Genomic DNA, 27,405 nt, shown 5'->3' with positions numbered 1-27,405 from the left:
ATCCTTTCCAAGTGTTACTGACTTCAAAAGATCATTTCTTTGTAAGTTATTCAGCTGGGAGGATTTAAATACAAATACTAAGCTAAAAGAGGACACAATCCCGATGCTGAGAAACTCAAAAGTTTTACAAGAATGAAAAGCAAAGAAAAATAATATAAATAGGAGCACACAATAAATTTCAGTGTTGTCATACTTACTAATGCAATACAGAAAAACCTATTATATAGGCATTTTACCTTAATCAAAACAAATTAAGAGACTGATTCCACAATCTGTATTCATTAAATTCCCACTCAGTCCTTACCAGAGCCTATTTAGGGATTTGCCAAGACTCCTGTTTCCTATAACTTCACAGCTGTAGAATTTACAATCCAATTCACCATCGAGCAAATGTTGCCTGCAGAAATGTCAGATGATGCAAACTATCTCAGAAAGATCTGGAAAGTGCTCAGCATTCCTCAGAACAGAAATAGCCATTACCACCAGGGAATGACTTCTGTCACATATGATTCAAATGGAGTTTAGAACAGTAATTGCATATATTTCAAAGTCGACACAATGCAGACAGAGCATTACGTTTGTTTGGGGAGTGGGCCTAATTATTTCAGTATTTCAGAAGAGTCACTTTTCCCAGGTTTTCCACTGCACCAGCAGCTTCTATTATGATATTTACAGACAGATTTTTAAAACTCAGCATTCAGTATGCAGGCGCTTTCAAAAACCTAACTCTAGCAGTCTAATGTTATCAACTATGAGATAAAGGCAAAACCAGGTGTTTTGTCCACATTGTGCAGGAGACAGACTGTTAGTGCTGTTGCAAAGACATGCTCATGGCATCATCAGAAAATATGTCTCTTCTCCCTAGCCTGTCAAGATTGTAGTTTTTCACCTGCATGAAAAGACAGGAAATACAATGCTGCATTTTTACCAACACTATGGAGAGAAGAGACTAAGTCCTTGCGAGTTAAAAATGGGATGCATTTAAAGAAAATACCTTTCCGTGTGTTTACCTCAAAACCATACCTCTTTCCCCAAGCAAGCACAATCTGATAAAATTTGAAACCAATATGTAGGATGTAATCAACAGGAGAAGCTGGAGAGAGTTTGGATTCCAGTGACTGTTCTGGGTACAGAGGCAGAGTGTATCACCCAAACACAGAACCCAGTGTTTTTGTTAAATATAGCCCTAAACTCCATCTAGGCTTGAACGTATGTGTCAGCTTTATCTGCATTGGCCACTCTGTAATTTTACACTCTGTCAGGGATCCATAAAAACAGTCTTAACATGAACTAGGTCGGTTTAGCTGGCTGAGAGCCTGTCCTTTTAGAAAACCCTGGGGCTGAAGTAAAATTAATGGTCTTTTTCACTTTGGTACTGTTGCTTTTGCACCACGACCATACCATTAGTGTTGTGAGCAGCAACACAAGCTAGATAGTTCTTACTACAGTATTATTCAGCTTTGCTCAGTATAAGCAGTGGAAGTAAGATACATGATCCTCAGAAACTAGAGTTTTGAAAAAAAATCTAAGGTTCCTAGAAAGATTTACTCTTCACTTACAATTTTGGTGGAATTTCCCCCCAACAAGAGGGATCCATTAAGCTGCTTCTATTTTCTACTTAATTCATTGCCATTAATGAATTGCACTAAATAGCAGCAAAAATTAAGAATATTCAAGACACCATCCTTTAATTCTAAAGTTTCTAATACTGATGCCATTCTCTTCTAAATTAAATCCTCTGCCATGATCAGGTAAACAAGTCTGTTCGTCACTAAGTCTGCATGGTTGTCTTAAGAATGGTGCTAAAGCCATCATGGGGATTTTGGGTCAGCTGAGACACAGGATATCTGATCCAGCAGATCCTAACTGGAATTTCCTTAGTAGCTGAAACAGTAGAGGACAAGCTGAATTATCAAATTCATCAGACAACTTAAAATGGTCATAAATTAAGTGGTGGAGTTAAACATAATGATTTGCTTTTGCTAGGCTGAAGTGCAAGGAATTTACAAAGATCATTTTGAAAAGCATTGTTTGAGTCAAATGAATTTGATTCTAAATGGAGTTAACAATAATTTTTATATGCTAAGCCTTTTTCACCCTAACACACTTCAAAATAATCAGAAAAGAGACATACACAGAAATCTGTTTGTCACTTTAATTGTGAACATTTCTCATCTATAATTCTAGTCTTTTTTAATCTCTTCCATCTGCTCCGCATGTGTTCAGCATTCCCTGGACACAGACAGACAGTTTAGTAACTATATTAGCTCAGTTCTGAATTTCTTACATCAAGCCCATGTCATTACAAGTCAGTAGGTTAGGATATTTAGTTTGACTCCTACTGCTTATAGCAGGGCTGTAAAATTGTTGTAGCAACTGGCCTACAGTCCAGTGCTTGCACTTTGAAGTATGCGCTGTAAGATCACTTTAGAGAAACGAATCGCTGCTCTATTTCACTGGAGCTTACACAGATTATTTTATATAAACAAAAAAACCCTCAAACTCTCCTCAGTTATATATAATGAGTCAGTATCTCAAAACAGATTTTGCTCTTTTGAGAAAGCTGATTTTCAGGCTATTTTTCTTCCTAGAGGCCCACTGCACAGCTGAGTTAGGCTGTGTAATGATGGCTTCTGCACTGCCTAGAGCCAGCTGCAATCTCCACAAGCTGCCATGGGCTCTAACCGGGCTTACTGGAGAAGCTGGGATAACAAGGGCCAAAGCACCATGGCTTCATCCCAGAACTAACGCTCAAATCCCACCTCCTAGGCAGTATCCCTACACAGGGGATACTCCAGAGTGCAGTCTCCAGGAGGTTTATGGATGTTTCCCTTGATAGAATAGCATAAAAGCAATTGTGGAAAGGGAGTTACAGCATTTTAACCTCTAAAGATTGCACTTTTATTTTCCATTTTACTGATTAGTCTTGTTTCTCTAATAGCTGTCTGGCTAATTTTATCATTGTTTACACAGTTTTCCTTAGAAAACCCTAGGGGCTTCCTGAAGAACTGGCAGAATTAGGACACCAAGATACAGTGAAAGCAATGCTTGATTATCAGATCGTGTTTTTCATACTTCTGGTTTTTAAATTCAATTCCACTCACCCAAAGGAAATCCTCTTTCTGGCAGGTGACCTGCTGGCCCTATCAGCAGAAGGTGAGTTCCCATGTTTTTCTTTGTTTCATTAATAACACATAACTTAACTAAATGCTGTCAATATACCCAGGGTCTAAATAGAAGTGAATTCTGCAAATAAAGATGATTATAGAAGATATTCAGGCAAATTTTCCAGATCAGCAGGTCACTCCTATGTAGGAAGTCACTCTCCCTCAGATCCATCAGAGTCACCACTCAGCAGAAAGCTCCCTAGACTAGCTCCATCCAAATAGAACAGATGGACAAAGATTAAGCTGATCATTTCAGCTTCCTTCATCCATAAAGGCACTGATATAACTGCTTATAGATATTTTAATTTAAGAGTGATGGCCTTATATACCAACTTCAACAAGGCTTAGAACAACTTTCAAACATTATTCAGTGGATGCTTCTCTATCTGTTCTGTAATACCTACATATTTAACAGAAAAATAAGTTTGGTTACCCAAATATTCATGAACATTAAACCATGTCTAACTTTCTACTTTTTTACAAAGCATGACTTGAATTCTTCTACTAGTTCTAATAATGCATACACTTTAATTCCTATGCCAAAAAATTCCATCATTCATAACCAGAAGCATTCATAATTTAAATGACTGTCTCTGCTGTTGATGACATCATTAATTATAACGTTATGTGATGGGGAAGATCTTCTGCCCTGATTAGCATGCATTTTTCAACATCACTGTTAAGTAAAGTTTTATATAGCTGTAACTTTCAGGAAATAGCTGGGATTTGGTATTCTGAAATTACCTTACCGTGGTATTCTGAGATAAGAGCTTTGGAGCACTGCTTAGTAAAAGCTTCACATTTCATATGATAATCAAATTTCAGTAACATCACATTGTGCACAGAACTAATTAACATTCCAGCAAAAAAATTAAGTGCCAAGTTTAAGTTTTGCCCAGAACTGCAGCTTGTACAGCCCAGCTCAGCATTGTGTAGGACATACAATACATTTGCAAAATGGTCTTACTTTTCAAATTCAGCAAAGCACTTAAGCATGTATTTTACTTAACACCTGCTTCCATCCACCTCTACCCAGAAAAGGACAAGCCAATATAGGAATTCAGGAATCAGCAAGATACCGTCTGCTCTAACCTTCTGGATTTTCAAATCTGGAAGTTGTCATATAGTATATCCAAATGTATAAGTTAAAAAATGAGTCAAATCCTTCAAAAATTACAAGACTGATCCAGGAATCTCAAAAGTTTTCCTCAAGCATTTGTTGTCTCTGGATTATACTACGGCTCTGAAGTTGGCTCAGAGACTAGATGCAATCAGACATCTCCCCGTTTACCGCTGGCAGGCCTCGTCTTTGGTGAGCAAGAGCTCTAATTGATTTCTGAGCAGTTCAAGGACATTTTCTGCTGCAACTGCTAACCAGTCACAGCCAGATTTGAATTTCTGTTAAGAAGGAGACAGGCCTTCTGCCCCAGAGATTAACATAGACTCTTCCTCCTGAAGTTTCCAGTTTAGTAAAATTCCTTTTTAAATGTATGATTTTAGTAAAGTGCAATCAGTGCTATAATTCAGCTCAGATGGAGGCCAAGACAATTCAAGGAAAGACTGTTACGTGAATCTAACACTAGAATACAGTAATTATTTTTTTTCATTCAGAGCAACAGATTTGATTTACTTTACACCTGACTGCAGCAACTTGCTAATAGGATCCATAGTGACTATGAAGCAGTTTGCCCATAAATGAATAATAAGAACTTACATTTTCTGTCTGTGTTGTTCTATACTATACAATTAAAGCCTGAAATCACTGGACTATCTGGACACTGGAATTCTACAGGAGCTACAACACAAATGCAGCATTGTATTTTAAGAACAATGCCCGCTTCTGTCTTTTCATCCCACTGATCCTTTAAATATCTGAACAGTGGAATCACTTTATTGATGCACCATTTGATCAAACCAGGCTTAGCTCTCAAATGCTCAATGAATTCTTGTTTGTAAAGACTTAATGCTTTCATATCCGATGCCATTATGTCTCTAGTACCAATTTCCATATTAATTCAGCTTACTTTTCATAGAAAACTCCTCATTTTAATTATTGTCAGCAATGTTGGCAGTGTCTAATGAGGGATGAAGGAATGCTTCTGAGTTCCTGAGTCTGGGTGCATGCCCTGGAGACACGAACATTTGGACAAACACAGGTCAGCCCCTTATCACACTCTAGTTTCCATAGAGAAGAAGCCCAAGCACACACGCTGGACTGGAGCTGTGACAAGTTTTTACCATTTCCTGATCTCAGCAAATGGAAAGGCAGGGAGTTCAGTCACACCTCATGGGGCACCTATAAATCAGGTTGGGTATGGGCTTTGTGCACAGGAAAAGTATCTTTAAGAGTCAATTTTATGTCAGCTAGCATTTGGGTTTTTTTGAAACCCATATATCCTTGAAATATATATATATCCTTGACAAGCAACCCTGCCAGAAAAATCAAAGGTACTGCTTTCTTCAGCAATATCAGCACTAGATTAGTATATGTATGAATAATGACCTAATTCTTATTTCACGCTCCTGCCAATTACATAACTACAAGGAGCTGTTTCTGTTTATAGTGGGATACACTGTTTACACAGTGTGATAAGGCCTATACAAAAACATACAGACAGACTCAAAAACATCTGAGTTAATTTCAACCATATCTATATTTGAAAGCCTGCTGCAACTGATGATTATTTATAGCGCTTATAAACCACAGTCAGGGAGCAGGGCTGCACTGGGCTACGCAGTGTAAACACACAGACTAATGTTACAATTCCTGTAACAAGGATCCTGCTTAGGGATGTTAACAGACGGGACTTGAAAAACGTAGCTCATGAACAGAATATAGTAATCAAATATTGAATAGAACTTCTGTCTTCAGCACATTTCTTCACTATCAACTTAGCTAGAGAAGACTGCCTTGACAAAACAGATTTTATTTTCCACTCAGAAAAAATGATTATCCCACACATACCTTTTTATTGGCAATTTTATTAGGATACTTCCAAAAACAGTAAACTATTTGCTTCAGAATTAAAGCAGGAAAATTATTTATTCTATAGGCTTTCTGACACTTGCTGCATGTAATTTTTAAACTATGGATAGAGACATCTGGAGGATCAAGTATTTTGTCCATTTAAGAATGACTGTTTCAGATTTAACATCCCCACGAATTTATCATTTCAGAAATCATTCTATGTCAATTTCTTTCTTCAAAAAAAGGCCTTTTTCTTTCTGCATCAATGCATGAATATTTTCAGAAAGCAACAAATGGAAGTGAACTGGAAGGTCTGAATTCAGAAACAAAAATCTCAAGCTACAGCTTGAGAAATCACATAGATTTTACATCTGGACCGTATTCCTTTCAAATTTTGCAATCAGAATTGAAACTCTCTCTTGCAAATCTTAGATATGCAGAACCGTAAATTTTCTGATTTATGTAAACAATCCAATTGGCTTAAAAATTAAGCTTTACACATGTAAGAAAAATATGACTGAAGAAATTTTGTACATTAGCACTGTGAAGGGCACTTGAAGTTGAAAAGTTACACTGTACCTTCCTAGAATCTCTGAAAATCTATCTCAAAGAGTGAAGCCACTTGACACTAGAATGATAACTGGTGAAAAATAAATTATTTAATTTTTGTGACTCGGGAAACTTATGTTTCCCATGTACAGCTTCCTCACCCCATAGCAACTGCTTGAGCTTTTATTTTTTTTCCAGCATTTTACTGGGGGTTAGTTACATGTTACCTACAGATGTTAAATTAAGTAATATAAACCTAAAACCACTCACAAATATTTCCAGATCACTCCAAGAGTTACATTCCTCAAATGACGGAGCATGATGCATTAATACAATTACACTAAATTACATTCATACAATTTCTTTCATCTCATGTATTCCAAAAGTAAATTACAAGCTGAATGAATATTCTACTTTCACTATTCACATGTCTTTTAACAATAGGTTAAACACATTTCATAAAGTGATTTCTATTCCTTGACTGGTGACTATGGATATTCCTGTCATAAGCATTCAAGGAAAATGATCTCAGGCATATACAAGGGTAGCAAATCACACTTATTTAAAGTGGGCATTCACAACTGTTTAATGTACTTTTGTTATTCTATTGCACACACAATTCATGTCAGCACTCAAAGAAAAATGATAGGAGTATATTATAGAACAACCACTGGCTTAAAATACAGCTTTTCAACCTGGGGAGGTAAGTTCAAGTGTTAGAAGAGTTAAGATTGAAAATGGGAAGAATAAAACAAGAGAGGAGCGTTCCATTAGAGAATCCTCTAGAAGGCAATGAGACTCAAGCAAAGTGAAATGCTCAAGTCCCAGGATTTAAAGCTGCTTTTAGTGGTAACCTGACAATCTGAAAGGGATATCTCTCCGTACTTTTTAATACATCCCCAGTTCCTCTCCCTGCCAAGTGGGATGACAGCTGGAAAGTTACTAACAGTATTTGATTTAAGAAAGTAAAAATGACCAAACAGATGTTTTTGCAATCTCTAATGTAGGGCTTGAAAATAAAATGTTGGAGGCTGGTTGTAAATAGTTACATGATCCTTGTGCATTTCACCCCGCCAGCCAGCGCATGTGTTCTGGATCTCTAGTGCCTCCAATCTCACTGCAAAAGTGACTCCAAAATTTGTTGGAGTCTGAATGCAACTCAACAGACTACCACCATACATCATTTAACGTTCATGCTTTATCCTTAAAATTTCAAAGAACAAAAGGAAACATCTTCTTGAAGCCTCTTAGAAAACAAAGCACACTTTTTAAAGACTCCATCTTTATGTGATTCACATACAGAAGTTCAACCTAATGGCAACAGTCCACAGGCATTAAGGGAAATAACAGCAATCAATGCTATTTTTAAAGGGAAGAGTGGGGGCGAGGGGTTAACATATGTGGAATTAGCTCTGGGCAAAATGAGAAGCCATTGCATCTAAAATCAAATGCATTCTCTGAAATAGACACCAGAGACCAAATTCCCATGTAGACTCCTGCAGTCCAAGAGTTTCAGCAGAATTTGGCCTTCCTCTTAACTTAGCTTCATTAGGTCATACCATGCCATCAGTTTTTATGTTGGACACCCTACTTACTTCACATCAGTTGTTGGCACTATGTAGGCAATTTTCCGAATTGGAGAGGGAGAAAAGGGTGGTGTGTGCACAAGGGAGGAATTTTTTTCCCATGTAGAATAAAAGTAATTTCTTACAAGACTTTGAGGGGGGAAAGTGATATTTGTATCCCTTCTACCAGATGTCACCAGTGGCAACAAGAGCCAGTATTAAATATCTATCCATCAAATTCTTCTTGAAATTTTTCAGCGTCAGCTGGTCAACAACCCATTCACAAAACTGGGAAAGCTGAAATCTTCCACAGCCATTCTTAACCAATGGTTTTTCCCCTCACAATAATTATCTGTGTCTGAAACTTTTTCATGAAGGACAGACATTCAGAATTTGTAAAAAGAAAAAAAACCTTGTAGCAATAGTTTTTCTTATGTTTTTATTCAGTAAGCAAAATAACACCCCCTCCACACACTGTATCTTTTGCAATAGACTTTTGTTGCTTTTTAATCAGCTGCTGTCTATGTTGGATGCACTAAGGGCTCATAGGTACCCATTTGCCACTTTTTCTGCCTCATACTATGATTTATTTATTAATGGTTGGCTTCAAACCTTGGCTAGGTTTGCCTTCCATCTTAGAGAGAAATGCTCTGGAAAAAAGATGCCTTGATGCTGTCTCTGACATTAAAACAATCTCTGCACTGTCACCTCTTACTGTGCCACCACCAAGGTGCCAACTGCACTGTCATCTCTTGCCAACCCTTACCCCTGTCATAATGCTATCCTGTGCTGTCATCCATATGACTTATCTTCCACTGTTCTGCTGCTTCAAGGCACAAGTGAGATCCAAGTTGACAGGCTCCTCAGCCAGTTAGGATACAACGTTCATGAACGAAAACTGAGATGATCAAATTGTTTCTATGCTTTTTTTTTTAAAATGATCTAGCACAAAGGAACACTTTGAAACAGCACTGGACAAAATATTTTAAAAAATAATCACTTCTCTAAAAGAGATCAGAAGGTAGGCTAAAAAATTACCATACCACTCTTCACATATTATTCCCTGCAGTGATGCTGCCATTGAAATTTTTCTCTCTGTTCTGAAAGCAAAGATCCTTCATGTAGGGCTCAGGGGTTTTTGTCTTAGAGACAGCTGGGTAGATCACAACCCCTTTGCTTCATACATACATGACTAAACAGGATGTCAGAACCTTGCAGAACTGTAAGATTTTCTCTGGAAACATACCAGACGAAATACCCTCCCCCAATCAACTGTTCCTATGGATTGACATAATATTATTTTACCTCCTGTAGCAACAAATTGACTGTATGGGGTTTTTTTCAAAACAACAAACCAGACATTCTGGGAGACAACATGACTATTGTTTTCCCTAAATGGTTTGCTACACGAATATTTGAACAGGATATTTTTTGTTTGTTTGTTTAGTGCTCTAATGATGAAACTCTACAGAATGTCCACAGATAAGATAACAAGTTATCACATTTAAACATTCATTAAAGGCATCTCTTCAGAAGTTAGTAGTGCTTCATTTCATCTGACTCCTTGGATCAAGCATATCAGATAGTGGGGTTTTTTCCTGTCCTACATCATATAGAGGAGTTGGTATTTTCTGCTTAAATCAGAAGAAATTTAATATGACTCTGTCCTTTTCGCCTATCCAGCCACTTATCTTGTTTCGTTTGCAAATATCATATGTATTCTCTTGAGATAAAAATAGTGCAAGATGATTAGTTAGGCAAGTTCATTTGACACCATTCCCCCTTCGTGACGCTGAAATCTAAAATCTGTATATGGTATACAACTTAAAGTATATATATGCAAGATCAGCTCTGCTGGAGACACACAGCAAGTACGTTCCTCCCAACCAGATTGCCTCCTTATCCAGCCAAGAAGACCACAAAGGTAAGCTGATTAGATCCTCTGCTTTCAGAAAAAGAAACACAAAGCAAAATGCTCCCTAAATGGAAAGAGCCTACGCAATTAAAGTAACTATTCTTATATCAGCTTCCAGTATGTCGTATCTTTACAAGCTAACATAGAATAGAATCAGCATTGAGATCACAGGATGGAAAAAGACAGGAATGATGCCCCTTGTAAAAAATGCTGCAATTTTTAGTTTTTCCTTCAACTCTTCCCCATTTTTAATCTTGTCAGCAGTGAGAATTAGGTGAATGGCAGAGCTCCAAATTATCTTGCGTAGTGCTGAGAGGGGGAAGCACTTTGCACAAGAAGCTACTGGGACAAAATAATCACTAGCAAAACAAAAGTAACTCATCCGCTTTAGCTGGAGAAGTACCCATCGCCATCAGCGTGAATTTCTCCCATTGTCTCCTTACACCTTCTGAGATATTCAGAAAGGGACTGAAGTGATGGACAATTTCCTCTGCTGCAAACCAACAGGTACAGAGGCAGACTTTTCATATTTTAGGCAAAGTTTAAACCTGTATGTAGATCTCCAACCAGTGCACTGACTATAAATGGTTACCAGCACTGGTTTCCTTCTCATGAATGCTGCTTTCCATGCTTAAACAGGAGGAACGATGTTGCTATATTTCTGTTCTTTTGGGGCTTTTGGGAATAATCTTCTATGCCTTAGTTCCTCTTCCTTCACTAACATGGAGCTACTTTAGAGTAATATTGCAAGTTTTAAACTGTAACCAGTCTGCACTGGTGTGTGCAGTTTACCAAACTGTAAATGCATTGATGCTATGTTCACACTCAAAAAATTGGCTAGAAATTCAGGCCTTGTAGCATTTTCTTGAGCAATATGTATTACCTTGGCAAGCTACTGCAGCTGTTCATGGCTGAACGGTACAAAGAGTATGTTTTGTCAAATGCTGCTGTGTCAGAAGAAAACGCCTCCTCCACTCTGCTAGGAACAAATATTAAGTATCAATACTTCTGTCCTAAGCACATCAATATACTGAAATGACAAAATCCAGATAAAAATGCGGTTTATTATCACCTACACGGAATTTAACACCCCCCCACACAACATACTTAAAAAAACTTTTTTATAAAGCTATCATGAAATGTAGTTTTTTAATGATGCAGCAGCTCAGCAAACCAAATTTATAGCATAGTTAGGTTTCCTTGAAATGAGTAAAATTGTTATTACTTATTCTACACTATTATTTTCATTCTTTGAAAATATCACTACATTTATTGATAATACTACTAGCTTTTTAAAATTCCATTTATTCCAAGAGACATACTAGCCTTATCTTTTATGTATGCTGTAAATATATGCCTATTTTAATTTAATAATCATCCACCTCCAGAAGCCAAAAAAAAGTCATGAAGCTTTGTGGTGCTAGACACCTTTGATTCGCTCCCCCAGTGCAGTACAGGCATCAGATCCTCCTGCATGCAGAATTCCTCCCTCATTACCCAGCTTTAAGTGGAAGCACCTGCTGCAGACATCTGTTACAGTATGCTCCGCTTACAATTAGATGAATAATGTCTCCCTTATCATACACTGTCACAGCAGCAACTTCAAATAGAGCCATGAAAGAGGTAGAGAAGTCATTTTAATGACTAAGTAGCTCACATTTAATTTATTTTACAGTTCAACAATGGCCATCACTGACATCCTTTCTGCTAAAGATATTGAATCTGCACTCTCCAGCTGCCAGGGTAAGGAATGGTCTCTCTGCAGCCACAAGATGCGTATCATTTTTATGTCTTAAGATGACATGCCTATCATTTTCCCCTTAGATTCCTTCCCCGTGAGATCTCTTTCTAGCTACATTACACTATAGTCCCTTGAATTCAGGAAGTCTCACAAGTGGTTATTTGGTGGGTACATTCCCCAAAACACAGAGCAGCAATTAAAGGGCCACAGTTTCAGTTAGGGCTGGCTTAACTCTAAACTCTGTCGATTTTTCAACCTATTAAAGACTTACATTTAAATAGTTAAACCTTTCCTTCAAAATGTCAAAAAAGCCTCAGCTTGCAGAATCAAAGTGTCATTTGTGAAGCAATGACCAGTCTCAGTTCTCTTAAGAGTTCCTCGGCAAGATCAAGACAATTTTCCAAATGCTCAAAGAGGTAGTTTGACTGTGAGTTACTTACTTTTCTACCAAATTCTTCACCAAAGTAAGGACTAAGTGAAAATAAAGTAAGAATTATAGGAGTTGGTCTGTAAGCCACAGTAGCAGCCTCTAAATATTTGTTATTAATTGCATTTAGACACGTTGCATAAATCCTGATTTAACAGAATGTGCATTGTAGCAGAAAACTTCAAACTGACTGAAAGGATACATGACCAGACACAAAGTGATTAAAAAGGGAAATTATCCACTGTATCTTCTTTTTTGCTACTCTGGGGAACACAAGAAAGAGGAGCAGGCTGATGATTAAGAAAACGCATATTCCCAAGGACACATACAGTAGTAGCAAGTTCAAGAGAAAATATTTAAACAACTTCTGTTTCTTCCAGCTGATGATTCCTTCAACTACAAGTCTTTCTTCTCCACGGTTGGTTTAACCAGCAAATCTCCTGATCAGATAAAGAAAGTTTTTGGAATCCTTGATCAGGACAAGAGTGGTTTCATCGAAGAAGAAGAGCTTCAGTAAGTACTGTTCAGCTGCTGTATTTCTTTAAACAATCCAAACCTTTGAATTTGCTTAGTGTTCTAGAAGAAACTTTCTGTTATTTCAGAAATAAACCACAATTCCTTATCTTTCCTTGAATCTGTTGGATTTTCTCAGATACTCAGAGCAGGCATTACCTTATGGGGTTTTTGACATGGGTTTAAGAAAACAAGAAATACCATGTCAGGGACTTTTCAAAGAATTAAACTCAAGCACAGTGCTCCACCCTGTTCTATTTCAGGCTGTTTCTGAAGAATTTCTCTTCAAGTGCCAGAGTCCTCACCTCTGCGGAGACCAAGGCTTTTCTGGCTGCAGGTGACACTGATGGTGATGGCAAAATTGGAGTGGAAGGTAAAGACTTTTGGAAACTTCATAAAAATTGTGTTTAAAAATGCATGTAGGGTTGCATTTAAACTGTGGCATGAAGAGTACATCCAAGTACTTTGGCCTGGTGCTTTCTGCCACAGTTTTTATACTAGTGAATACTTGTTTATTGTCATAGCTTTATTCCCATTAGATCTCGTTGCGGCAACAGCATATCTAGGCCCAGTATAAAGCTTGTTCTTCCAATCAATAATAACAGATTTGGGGTTAATTTGTCATGTGTCTGATCCATAGACAAAAAGCCCCAGATTTTTAAAACATCCTGAACACCTATTCACTCTCTGAATTTCCATCTCGGCAGTGGGTGCTCTGCACTTCTGGCCATATGTCACTGTCATTTTTAAACACACTTCCACCTACATAAACTTATTTCTTCATCTACCACTATCAGACATTAGCCAATATTACTGAGTGGTTAATTCAGTAATGCAAAATAAGACTGGTATTGTTTTTCAAGGCTAGAACTGCTGCAATGCAGTACAGAATTTTGTGCTGGAGAATTATCTGCTAAGTGCAAATTTCACTGGGCAGTCCTACGAGAAACTAAATCAAATTCCTAAAGAAAACCTCACAGGGATGATGTGAACTGGTCAGGATATTTCTTTTAGAATTGCAGCAAAGGAAAATAGGACATTATACATCATATATTAGAGATGAAGTCACTGAAAACAGGGCTGTCTCAGCTGAACTAGGACAGGTGGCAATAACTCTAACAGACACACGTGCTAATCTTAGCCAGAGTTTGGGAGGAGAGAGAGATACACTGTTGGAGGAATTTGCTTTAGCAGCAGCTTTTGCAGCTTCTGTTTATAAGCCCCAAATAGGGCATTATATTATGCAGATCTTAGCCCTTAACCATTGAATCTCCCATTTTGAAATTACATCACTACTGATATTTTTCTTTGGAATTACAAAACTAAAAAATCCCTCATATTGAAAGCTACAGGCTCAACCTAATGTACTTTCCGCTTCCTTTGCTATTATCAGAGTTTGTAATGGGTTAAAGATAGTTTACCTTTAACTCAGGATTTCCCATAAATATGAATTTACAGACGCACTCCTCCTCTCTGCACTTACTCTTTTTAAGGAGTGAAAAATCTGTTACGCCCCCAGAATCTCAGTTTAGCAATAGCTTGTGCAGTGTTATAATAACTTCGGGAGCCCTCCATGGCTAGGAGTTTAAGTAATTTTTATCTGTCTTTTCTAAAGATGTTAAGAACCACTTTCATCTAGTTTTATTCCCTGCCTTTCTCATTTTCTTCCTTGACAGAATTCCAATCTCTGGTGAAGGCATAAACAGCATTAGACCAAAGGCAATCTTGGACTGACTCTTCCAATTACCTCTTCCAACAAGCACTCCGCACTCAGCATGTGTTTGTACATTGTTATATTGTTTCAGGAGTAAACAATTCCCCATACATCAAGTTCAGACACCGGATTGCTGAGAAATCTTGCAATGTACAGATGTTTTGGTCATGTGGTATTGTTACATTTCCATTGTAAAGAAGGGACTTTGTGATTTTCCGCCACTCATAATGCTGAAATTGTGGCTGGTAGAGGGGAGGAAAAAGAAAAAAATTTAACCCACAACCTGGGGGGGAAAAGCTGCTTTTAAAACTTTGTTTAGGTTTTCCATCCTCATACTTGACCATGCTGACTTGCCAGACCTGTATCTGGTGATGATCTTAAACAATATGACATCTTTTAAGGCTTAATTGTATTGATTTAATTAAGTTTTATTTCTGCTTAATTCTCTGATTCTTGAGGAAAAGCAATACTAACAAGATACCTAAAAATAATTTATATTATGTTCCAACCCTGAGAATATGAGAAAAAAATTTAAGAGGAGTTGACACATAGCTCAAAACATAGAATAAGTTTGTGGGTAATTTTACAAAATGAAGTACTAGGCTACAGCATGTATCATCAGAAAGTGTTTACGGCCTAAAATGTAACTCTCCCTTAAGAAGATTTATCTTTCATGAAATCTAAGACAGCTGTGAGATAGAGGAGAAGGGTCTAATCCCAACTCTGACACTGTCACAAGTCACAGTCCCCTGACAACATGGGCCACAGGCCTGGAGGTTTTTCTGTGAATCATGAACATGTTGCTTATTATCTCTTAATAATGTACAAAACAATAATACTTTGCCACATTTGTAAATTTCTGTCTTTCCTACAGACAACAAACCAGCCAATCTTGCTGCTTGATTACCTTAAAGTTCTGTTACATTGCTAACTGATGGCTAGTGCTCCATTCTTTCATTTATTATATGAATAATCATCTATATAATCCATAATATTAGCAATTTTCTCAAGTCTGAAAATTACTGAGAACTAGTCTTTCCTTTGATAAGTGTCTTACAGGATTTAGAGCTAGTTATAGCATTGTCTTCATTAATGGACCAAGTAAATAATGTTCATGGTTAAATCCAGAGCTCAATAGACTGAGTAGATGTTGTGCACTTCTAGCTGAGTGGGTTGGAAATTTCCCCACCAACATTTAGTTTTCTTCTTTCCCATCTACCATGACGTTTTTCCAGCTCACAAGTAGACTGTCATTTTAATACTCTGCTGAAACTAGATGATAATTATAACATAATTTGGCAGCTGTTTTGAAGAAGAACAGAAACAAAGCCTTCTGGAACTTTTATGTAACATTCAATGTTGGCATTTCCATGAATTGTGAGATGATTATGTGAGGCAAGTACAGCTCACTCATACCCAGGCATGTAAGAGAACTGTTTGGCAGATTTAAGATGGCTAATGCAAAAGAGGAATTCTAGCAATCAGACTCACTGAAGCCTTGGCAGAGTTATAATGAATATAAATCCTAATTCTATCCACATCGCCTTTGATGTAAAATCTGGGCTTAAATTATAGCTGCTGTTAACTGCAGCACTGAAATATTTTGCATAATGATGAGATTCTGTGGTTCCTTTTACCTTATTTGTTTTCCTATCTGCTGAAGAAAAAAACCCAGACAATCCAGATCTGCAGCAATATACAGATGTAATATATACATTAGCTCTTCACACTACTAATCACTAAAATATCCGGTCACTAGTTCACAAGCAGATGGCACACACAATACCATAAGTGACAGACCTGATACTGCATTCCTTGCACATCTGAAAGTCTCATGTGGAATGCAAGAAATGCAAGACTACATAGTGGCCTATCCTGTATTACAGAGATGCTAAGCAACTGCGCATCACTGCCTTCTGTTGCCACAAGGGGGAATTAAGTACTTCTGAGAATCAGTCAATTCCTGTGTAGGTTGCAACTTTATGTAAAACTCAGAGAATTTTGTTTATGAGAAAATCTGTTCTTCTTAAACACTAACTCGTGGCAAGAAGATGAGTTTTAAATCTTATGAAAACCGTCCAGCCATTTCATTAGAAGGAATGACAAAAAATTCAAAAAAGACCCCAATTTAAAAAAAATCCCACAGACTGTTCAGCAAAACCAACATCTAGTCCTTATTAAGTCTTCTGTTGGCACTGGGATCCACATTCTTAGAGCTAACCAAACCAGAAGATATTATTTCCCACCTAAAGGAAACAAATTCCAAAAATTTAGTTTTCATGGAAGGTTCATCTCACTGAATTTAACTTCAGCCAGTGGCAGCCTGCAATTTTCTTAAGGAATAGCATGGAGTGTTCTCTGAACATGACAATGTTATTGCCCTAGAGAAAAACTTTGGTTGCAGGATGTCTATGTGGATGCCATCTGAAGTAGCAAAGAGACAAATGGTGATACCACAATATTACCACAATGAGGTATAGAAACACAGAGTAATTCATGCTGGAAAGGATCTCTGGAGGTTTCTGGTTCAATCACTTCCTCAGAAGGCCAGCTTAGGGCACACTGCTCTAAACTGAGTTTGAGTATCTTCAAGATGGAGGTTCTATAACCTCTCCGGCAATCTAATAAGTAAGGGTTAAGTCCTCTGCATCAAGCTTTTACAAATGACTTACACAAATAAAACGCTGCTGAGTAGACAGTTAAAAATCAAAGTTCTGTCAGAAATTGCTTATGCTACATCAGATCAGAAAGGATCTAACTACACCCTGTGTTATCACACCAATAACCTTTTTTCCAGTTTAGAGTAAGATCATCCTACTCGGTATAATGCTGCTTCATAGTTCCAAAGGAAAAGTTGGTTACATGTTTTACCTTTACTTAAGAAAATTAAAGAACAACCCAAAATGTGAGTGGCAGATCTGAGTTCCACTGAGCCCAAAGGCTGGGAGTTCTCAACATACCTCAGTCTCCTCATTATGCTGTATGGGCAGTTTAATCCTCCCAATACTTCTTGTGAAATAAAGCTGTACCATGATGCCTTTAAGTGGGAGCTAAACACAAATAAATTGATTATCCTACACAATCTCTTAGAAAAAGGATATAGAGAGCCAGGATGTTCAACCTAATATCCCCAAACCACCCTAGTGCTCTAGCACTGAATCCATCAACTCCCTTAAACCGAAATTTGGGGTTGTCCTGATAAAAGAGCAGAATCATGCATAAGATAAAACCCCTGGTATTTGGTGGAAGCTGGCTGCTTCCTAACTTCATGTTCCTTTGGAAATCTCAACCTAGAGTAACTTGTAAACTTCAGATTCAATTTCAGCTCTCCAACTGTTTGAAATCTCACAGTCATCTTCTAACAAGTAAGAGAGCATAGAAAGGGCAAGGGGAAGTCAGAACATTTATTGCACACATAGACTGGTAAAGTTTCTTCTCCGAGTTAGCAGCCAGCCCATGTGGAAAATCTTTGATGCAGCATCATCAGAGGCGCGTGGAGCTCTTCACACATACAGTATGGGCAGAGGGGGCCAAGGCTGGATTCATTTCCTGGAATGGGTTACTGAAATAGATATATCTTGATTAAATCCCTCAACAGACATGTACCTAACATTTTCATGCTTAGTTGTCCATATATTTTGAAACATTTTCATAAGTGGATGCTGTGGAATATGAACTAATTTAAAGTGTTCACATTCTATGAAACTTAATATTCATTCTACTTTTGCTTGCAAGCAGAGAAAGATACCATTACATCGCTAGGCCCTTTTTGGTACGCTTTCTGTACCAAAGGCCCAGAGAGCACACTGTCTAGCAGCTGGGATGTGGCTGCTCCATAACTTCTGTTTTGCTTATGAGCATGTCCTACACCCATGAAAACAAGAAAATCAGAGTTTCTGTGTATGAAACTGCAGGTTACAATATGAACAGAAGGTACCCCTAGACAAGGCCTTCCCCTGAAGTTACAAAGCTACTACTGACCCCAAGTTCAAAGGGGAACTTATGTCAAAGTAGAATATGTGAATACTTGACTCAAAGGGAATCACAGCGATTTCATCACAACTAGATATTAATCAGCAGGTCTTTCCTAGATACTAACTTTCTACTCTAATTCCCAGGCTTCCAGAAAAAACTGATCTTATCTTTGCAATGATCTCCCTAACAGACTGTAATATTTAGTCAAATAAACACAGTAAAACCTGATTCTTCCTATTCATCAAAATAACCTGTTCTTCCTAATCATCATTAAAGGAAAGTTCTCCAGAATTATTTCTGAGTTTTTAATTTAGTCTGTTTATATTCCAGTCTTTCGAGTGATTTGGTAGACTAGACTTTTTGCTTTTAAATATCTGCTCCTTCCTCCTCTCTTCCTTGCTCACGAACGCTCACCTATTAACCTGTTCTCATTTTCAGTTCCTTGGTTTTCTCACACCCGAAGTAGTCCGGGAGAGATTTCACGTCTGGACTTGACTGTCTTTGGTGCCATCTACAGGCAAGCTCTGGTCTGCCACAGAAATACTCAAAACTTTTATGGATAAACGCTTTGTAATCTCTATGTGGTCTTCTCACGAGGATTATTTCTTGAATATTCAGTAATTCCAACACAATTATCAGATCCTCTCTGATCCCTGGCCATACTCTCAATTATTTTCTAGGAACCTGAAAGAAAGGCAAAACTAGATTCCAAATCGGAAAGACTGGATCATTTAGTTTATAAATCCACCACCTCAGGATTAAAAATGCCTTTAAAAGTAACTTGCTCAGTTGATCTTTATAGTCCGGAAAACTTTGCTTTCACAATGTTCCATTTACCACACAGCATGGGTTTACAGTAATTTAGTTAGCACTTCTCCTAAGCATTCTTCTCTTGAAGAAATGATCAAGGGAAACTAAGATATGCAAAATGAGGTTTTGTCTGGTTTTAATGTGTATAATTTTTGAAAGAAAAGACAGCAGCTTTATGTTATATTGACCAAGTGCTAGGCTTTATTTTAAATGTAATGGCATTATTAAAATATTACATAAATCTACAATGGTACTCTGTGCACATTTATTTACATATGTGAGGGTGTGAAATGTTCTCCCAGTGGCTTTTTAGCCATCAGCCGATTTCAGCCATTCTTGAGGCCATTAAGTTCCAACAGATTTCATGAGGATCCTACTGATAACCAGGAAGAGAAAAGCTGCAGTTTGATCATAGTTACTGTTTGAATCCTTACAGAAGTTTATTTTTTTCAGTACAGAAAGAGCCAAATATCATGTATTTCACTGCTCATTTGAACTCCTTGCCATGAGTTGATGCCTACTCCTGTGTGCTGCTGAACAACTGACAACCTTAGTTCTAAAAATGGATATATTTATTATGATGATTTAAAATGTGCACCATTCAATGAACTAATACTGAGCAAATGTCCTCAGTATTAGACTTTTATAGTCTAAAGTACATAGTAACTGGGTAATCAAAGCTAATATAGCAGTTTATTAAAAATACTTTAGGCTGATTTAAAATTAAAATTTTTATCTGTGAGATTCTACTTGTATGTCAGATATATCTGTTACAAATTTATCAGTATTAGTATTATTTGAACACTATTATTATTTGAAGACTATTGAGGGAGTAAAGTTTCATGGGTAATTCCTATCAGGATCAGGGCCTTATAAGTCAAAGTCTACCATGAAGATGTCCATTTATTGCTATCATTAAGCAATAATTTTTTTTTTTTCATTCACAGATCAAAAATAATTCACTAGACTAAAAATAGGTGCAAACTGAGAGGATTTACTTTGTATGGCACTAAACCTTATATATTTTCTAAAACACCACACACATTCCTTTGGGATATAAATATCAATGTGATTAGCTAGCAGGTCTTGTCAGCCACAGTAACTTATCCCCTGGGGCATCTGAGCCATTGCGTAGCTCTAGGAATTCTGTAAAAGGTTGAGAGGACTTAACTTAGTCTATGTAAATCATTACCTCTGTCATTTGAAAAATAATTAAGTCAAGAGGACTCTGCAGAACTTTTACCCTACATTATTTTCTATTCTTGGCTTTGGGAAGACTAAGTGGCAAGGTGAGTTCAATCTTTCCTCTGGAGCTTTTGAAGACATCGCAATAATCCACAAAAAAAAAAAATGCATGGAAATAACAAAGATCCCCAAATGCCATGCAGTTCTATAGATACGTTTGGTTTTGTCCTCAGCTTGTGCACCTGAAAACTTAACTAGAGAGAACAGCAAGCCAGATGCACTGCATGTATCTGAACTAACGGATGGAACAGTCGGCTCCTGCAGGGCAGCTCCCCTGGTTTGCCCTGGACCTAGGTTGCAACTGCCCCACTAGTCAAACGTGGCTCTCCTTGTGGGGCAGCACCAAAGTCTGATAGAGCAAGATCAGTATGAACTCTACCCAATAGTATTTTTCATTTTACAGTAGCTTTGATATGGCTCTTTCTGCTGTCCTGACAGAAGCTGAAATGGCTGCTGGCCTACAGAGCTCTCAAAGTAACATTTACATTTTAAATTTGGGATTTCAGTTTATCTATCAAATTCCTTTGTCCTCACTACCCCACCACCCCAATATCCCAATTCCAATGGAAACAGAAAAGCTGAAAGGACGAACTAGACAGTAAAATATTGATTTCCTCTTCAGGGTACATGGTAAGATGTTTTTGTTATGTCTGGTTGCTAATTACAGCTTTATTTGTTTTATCAAAAAGAGGAAAAGGAGACAAGGTAATGGAAGAGATGCAAATTTTAATCTTTGCCAGCCAAGGTACAGGCACCCATCATCACTTGTGCATTGTAGCAATTTTACATAGGAAAAAATCCAGAGGCTGTAAGCCTGTTTTTTGTAGAGAATAATAATAAAACTGCTAATTTTAATACAAGCACAATATTTATCCTCAAGTTCTGTGAATCTATTTTTGAGTGAATTATCTACTTACAAATGTAAGTTCTTGCATGATGAAGACCAGAGTCAGTATTTATCTTCCTAGGTTTGAGAGATCATTGATGGAAAAATCCCGTTAATCTGAAATAAACTTAGGAAAATCAAAGATTGTTGATTGGGGCTTGTAATGACCCTCACTGTACTGCAGAATGATTTCCTGCTTCTTGAGCAAAAAGCTATTTTTTTTGTTCCAGATCTTGAACTACTTTTTTTCATCTCACCTTGCTTATTTCAGCTGCTCATTCATTCGATTACAAAACCATTTTTGTCAAAGTGGGTCTCAACTCCAAGTCCAAAGACCAGCTCACCAAAGCCTTGGGAATTCTTAACCAGGACAGGAGTGACTTCACTGAAGAAGATGAACTGAAGTAAGTAAATAAATAAATGAGTAACCAGCAGGCTTGTGTTTCATTGTCTAAAAATGGAGGATAAGATCATAAATACTCCCTTTCCTTCTGTCTCTTTGGATGAGAGACAAACGTGTGAGTGTGTGTACATGTGCACACACACATGTGTGTGTGTGTGTGTGTGTGTGTGCTTGTGCTGAAGGAGCTGCAAGACAAATAACAAAGGAAAGGCTGGATCACAACGACAAAACACTCTGATAGCCCTGAAAAGACTTGTTTCATGTAGGGATAACTGGCAGACTGTGAAGATAAAAATAGCAGTTCTGCTAGAGTTTGCTTTTTATTATTGCAAGATTTTTTACTAGACTGAATTCAAAGGGCTATTTTTCTCTCATCTTTCTATCACATGAATTATATCTTCCAGATCATATTCATCTGGCTTTGAAGTTAAAAAGTTAGAAAAATTCTTTCCACTCTTTAAGAGTCTACATCTTAGAAGAAAAAAAGAAAGATAACACACGAGGGAAGATGAATCCTGCCACTATGGAGTCAGTTTTAATTTTGCCTTCTTAATCTAATGAAACCAAAATGTCATCAAGCATTTTTACATGTTGTGATGCAACATTCCCTTACTTTCTTACCCTTACTCTCACTGAAGTTAAAGGAAGTTTTGCCCTTGAATTCAAAACGATTTACAAAGAGCTTTTGAAATCGTCTCAAGGATCGAATCGGGCTTAGAATTTTACAGCTATTACCAATACCAAACTCTATATGCTTTCAGTACTTTGTATGTCTCACTCATTTGTCCTCTCACCTTTAACACTTTTCCTGCAGAATTTCTCAGTCAGTGTCAGAGCTTTGACTGATGCTAAGACTAAGGCATTGCGGGCAGCAGGTGATAGTAAAATTGGAGTGGATGGTAAGAGTGCCTTTATTAAACAGAATAACATCTGCCTTTGAGACTTTCTAATGACTCACTGTAGGCAGCTGCCCTGCTCCATACACTGGATGTTATGGATCTGATTCTGTGGGGCTCAGATCTGTTCTGTATTGTAGAGAGAATCTCACACAGGAGCTGGTCTATATTCTGCCCTTGGCTACAGGTGGTCAGTCCCTTTTTATATATACAGAGATTTTTGCAAGACTGAAACTTAAATTGGTATGTTTATAAAATTTCAGTATATAATTTAACTACTTTTTACCATTGAACTATGGTACAATGTGATATTTAAATGCAGTTCCTCTGTCTTAAGTATCTATATTATTAGGAGTAGACAATGTGCTACCTTTAAGGAATGATTATCAGAGGAAGTATCATTAGTTTCCCATTTTAACTCTTCAAATTAAGAAAGTACTTTTTCGAGTGTGCAATTACAAAATGTGGTCCCATTTTATTATTCTTTTATTTCTTTTTCAGAGTTTCAAGTTCTGGTCAAATCTTAACAAGTAGTCAAAATAAAGGCCAAGGTATCTATGCCATAAACAATCTCTCCTATTGCAAGCCTACTATGTATTTACACATTTTGTACCCTGAAAGGTCATGAACAATTGCTGGCAAGTGATTTCATATTGCTGGAAAACATCTGAAGTGCAAGCACTACTTAAACCACTTTCCCCAGTGTTTTAAGCAGAAGGTCTTTATACCATGGGGACACTGAAGTGGAATCCACTCTGCTCATCTATGTTTAGGGCATTAAAGATACTAGTAAAAATATTAAGAGCAGGAGAAAATAAAGCATCTCTGTGGGGCATTTAATTTTCAATATTTGCATAAATAGCTAGCACCTGTTGTAAAAAACTAGAATTAATAAAATGTCCATGTGTAAAACTGGTTATGGTAACTGGTAGCGGTGGTATTTAATCAAAAGGTGTATTTAATCCTTCATATATGTTTTTACGTCATTCTTTATGCAGATGATTATGATACATATACTAATTAAATGGCAGGACCTAGCACTAATTTTAATATAAAATCAACCGGATCCAAGATTAATCTAGATTACTGAAATAGCAATACATTCAAAATTCTCCAAGGAATCACTCACCTTCTTTGCCCACCTGATGGCACTATTGTTCCACTCACAAGAAGTTAAAACAGTTTTCTATCTGCTTGAATTAATTCAAGTCAGAACACTTCTAGTCTCCCATATGCCCACTTCTGATGATGACTCAGTTTTGCCTGATTAAATCATCTCTGAACACCGAATGCTCACATTTTGTTTTCCAAAGGAGAAAGTTTCCCTGTGCCTCAGATCTTGGGAGCAGGACAGAGATCTTAGGAAAGGTCTGTGGTGCTAGTTTGCAGTCAGGGGATAAAGACCTTTTGCTGGATCCACTTTGCACACTGAATGCCCTTTAGTGCCATCCATATGGCACTAAATAATGCAGCATACCAGGCTGTACTTGGCAAGTTGCACACCATTACACAGTGAGGGAGCAAGACATGGGTCTACCTGCACAGGGGTAGGAGTCAGGAGCCCAGAGTTCCTCTCTCTGTCAGTATGATACTTGAAGGTCTGCACACAGCCACAACAGAGATTCGGAACCCTTTAATCATACCAACGTGATCTATGCTAAAATGAATTCTTGAAAGATCAATGTAAAGAGTATTAATTGTTACCACAATTCTAAGCTGTTTATTTTGCACGGAAGCCTAATTAGAGAAGATGTGTTTTTACAACCCTCACAAATGTAACTGAAGGCAAAGGAAGGTGTACTTTGGATAGGGCTGGGTGAAAAGCACTTCGAAAAATCAAGTCCCTGGTGCTCCATAATGGAAAACTGGGGCATGTTGCCCCAATAATCAGTGTTTTACTGCTTTTCTCCATCTTAAAACTGAGGATAACAAAAAGCCCACATGTCGCAGGGTTGTAAAAACAAATGCATAAATGTTTGTGAGGAAAGTATCATAAAATGAAGACCCCTGCAAAAAAATTGCTAAGAAATTAATCTTTTTTCTTCACAGACACATTGAAATAGCAAGCTGGAAATAGGAATGAGGAGAATGCAAAATTCTGAACAGTTGCTCATAGTTGTTCATGCAGCTTGTGCACTGACTAAGTTAGGGTTCTGGTTGGAAAGTAAGAGTGTGATGTAATTGTGATTTTCCCAAAATAGAAACACACACAGCAATCAAATTAGGTTACAAAAATAAAATAAATAATTAATAAATAAAATAATACCTAACTAGACACTACAGTGTATGGGGTTTTATAGGCTTATATATGTGATAGAAATAAACATATATCCAAACAGCCTTTAAAAAAATCTAGATGGCTTTAATCATCCAAGAACATTATATTTCCTACATGATAGTTACTCCTATGTGCTCTTCTTGAAAAATTTGCAACTCTTAAAAAGTCCGTTCTTGGGCAATAATCTTGGGAAAACCTGTATGATGGTTGCCTCACACTGTATTTGTGGGAGCTATTTAAGACGTTTCAGTGTTTGCAAATCAGAAATCTTCATTTCAAAATTACCTGCTAAAGCAACAGTGGTTCTGATGCATAACACATTTATGATAAAACATTATGGAGAAGGAAGGAAGGAAACATCAAGACAACGTTGGGGAAATCATCATATCACACGAAATTAAAGCAATCTACAGGATGTTAATGAATACTCAATAATGTGTTCATGACTTATATTTGTTGGCAAAAAATCAATTTCCATTAACTAATGAATATTGTAGAATTTTCCTTAACAGTGAGAAAAGAATTGTCCATCAAACAAATTCACATTTATGATTTCAGTGTCATCTCTGGAGAGCAATAAAAAAAAGGAAATTCTGAAGAATTAGTAACCGCAGTCTGACTGCAGGGCCAAAAACTCTCCCTATTGTCAGAAAATGGTATCTCAGCTGAAATTAATAGGCGTCACCTGAAGATCTTCAAGCATCATACCCATATTAATGGCTAAATGAGAGAGAAAGGCACAGACAGCTCAGATAAGTTTTGAGTTAGCAGGCAGGTCCTTTATTTAACCACACTTATTTCCACACTGATTAGCCTGCTAGGGCTACAAATCTAAGACAATTTCACCACTTACCATTCCATTAAGAACAGTAAAAAATTAATGACAGGGCAAGTCTGATATCAGCTTCAGTGATCAGTCCAGAAAGTTAAGAAGAGCTTGTGACTAGAGACTTTTTTAGACCTTTCCTTCCTTCAGTATTACCACTAAGCAGACTGGTGGAGAAAATGCTGTTTTCTGTCTGCAATAACGCACTTTCTTTCTCATCCTCTCTGTCTCTCACTCGCACAGGCTGTCAGGTACTGGGAAATTTCTGTAACTGCTTATCATGTGCTTGAAGAAAGCACTTCAAATTGTGCTTGTAAGGCCACAGCTGGAAAGAGTGCTGCATAATCATAAACATACATTGCCACACAGCTCCCTTAAAGTAAAGGACACTATTCCAGAATCATAGATCTGGAGGTCTGAGACCATGGCCTCCATTCTGCAAGTGTTTCTATCCAACTCTTTCCACCAGAGTCCCTAAATATGTGGTTGCCTTTTATAAACAGAATTTTGTCACATGCTTTACACATGTGTTTTAAGCACTTGTCTGAATCTAGACACCTGCTTCTCCTGTATTTAGAAGGCCATTTCTGTAAAACAAGTGACTTTTGATGATTATTTATAAGGTTAACTCTAATTATAGGGTATTTTTACTTTATACCTCACTAAGGGTTATACATCCTCCTCCTGCTGCAATTAATGGCAGAAATCCCACTGACACCCATGAGGACAAGCAGTGACTATAGAAATAGTTGGAACTACTTCAGTGCTATTTGCTTTATTTTACCATGGTTTCTTACACTGTGGGTCATAGTGAAATACAGCCATGTGCAAAAAACCTTTTGTAACAGTATAGTACCACTGTACATATATTTTACATGTCAAAAAAGGCAGCACACAGATTATTTCACAGACTCCAACCTTAGGGCACAGTTTTTAAAATACACAAAAAAACCTGAACAATTTAGGCTTTTAAAGATTACTTTTTAAAGATTACTTTTGAAGATCTGACACTGTCTATAATTCTGACAGCAGAAACATCTTAGACAATTATATTTAGGGTCAGAGACAGAAAATTGTGTACTGAGTCACAGAAGCACTTGCAAATGCATTTAAAAGCAAAAGCACAGCATATCAAATGCTGACAGAGATCTTCCAGGACAGCTCTTTAAGTGAAAAAATATCCTGATCAGACCAATCTCTATGAATTAGTTACACTATTAACCAGTTGTATTAGTCTATTCTGCTATCATTTACAAACAGAAATCAATCTCATTTACACAGAATGATAAGGATATAATTTAAACTGGGGAAAGTACACAAGACATTTCTCCTAATGGTGAGAGAAGTACCTGTCTTAGTCTAGCTCCAGACCCATAGTGCCACAGGATGTATCTTGGAGTCTACAGTCCGGATCTCTTCTCAGTGCTCTGGGTAATACCCTCTACTTGCTGCAAGGAAAGAAAGTTTTGTCACTGAGGCTTCCAAGGCCTGGATTTCATCCTTTATTGTAATAATGCACAGTACCAA

At 37.3% G+C, this 27,405-nt stretch overlaps 2 protein-coding genes across 4 annotated transcripts; both read left to right on the top strand.

Annotated features, from left to right (window-relative positions):
- The first annotated feature begins 2,827 nt into the window (after positions 1-2,827).
- On the top strand, positions 2,828-16,689 carry LOC113485876 (parvalbumin, thymic). 3 transcript variants are annotated; one of them, XM_026859304.1, is made up of 5 exons: positions 2,828-3,156; positions 11,840-11,907; positions 12,713-12,845; positions 13,109-13,218; positions 14,522-16,689. In XM_026859304.1, the coding sequence occupies exons 2-5, from the start codon at positions 11,847-11,849 to the stop codon at positions 14,545-14,547; spliced, it is 330 nt and encodes a 109-aa protein (XP_026715105.1). In that variant the 5' UTR covers positions 2,828-3,156; positions 11,840-11,846; the 3' UTR covers positions 14,548-16,689. The 3 variants fall into 3 exon arrangements, with proteins under 3 accessions (XP_026715105.1, XP_026715104.1, XP_026715103.1); XM_026859303.1 differs by lacking the exon at positions 2,828-3,156 and adding an exon at positions 10,096-10,173; XM_026859302.1 differs by lacking the exon at positions 2,828-3,156 and adding an exon at positions 10,413-10,671.
- Positions 16,690-21,730: 5,041 nt separating this feature from the next.
- Positions 21,731-23,639, top strand: LOC113485755 (parvalbumin beta-like; the record flags this gene model as incomplete). Its single annotated transcript, XM_026859155.1, has 3 exons — positions 21,731-21,879; positions 22,680-22,777; positions 23,276-23,639. Coding segments are annotated over 3 exons (273 nt in total), but the record flags the coding sequence as incomplete, so codon positions are not given.
- Between the last annotated feature and the right edge of the window lie 3,766 nt (positions 23,640-27,405).

Source organism: Athene cunicularia, assembly GCF_003259725.1.
Source record: "Athene cunicularia isolate RWA chromosome 14 unlocalized genomic scaffold, athCun1 chr14_part1, whole genome shotgun sequence".
NCBI classification, from domain to species: Eukaryota; Metazoa; Chordata; class Aves; order Strigiformes; family Strigidae; genus Athene; species Athene cunicularia.
Note: the sequence above shows the minus strand (reverse complement) of the source record. Positions and strands in the feature narration are given on the sequence as shown.

Coding starts and splice junctions, on each gene's coding strand:
- LOC113485876 (XM_026859304.1), top strand. CDS start 11,847: ATGGCCATCACTGACATCCTTTCTGCTAAAGATATTGAATCTGCACTC. Junction 11,908..12,712: donor TGCACTCTCCAGCTGCCAGG/GTAAGGAATGGT, acceptor TGTTTCTTCCAG/CTGATGATTCCTTCAACTAC. Junction 12,846..13,108: donor ATCGAAGAAGAAGAGCTTCA/GTAAGTACTGTT, acceptor GTTCTATTTCAG/GCTGTTTCTGAAGAATTTCT.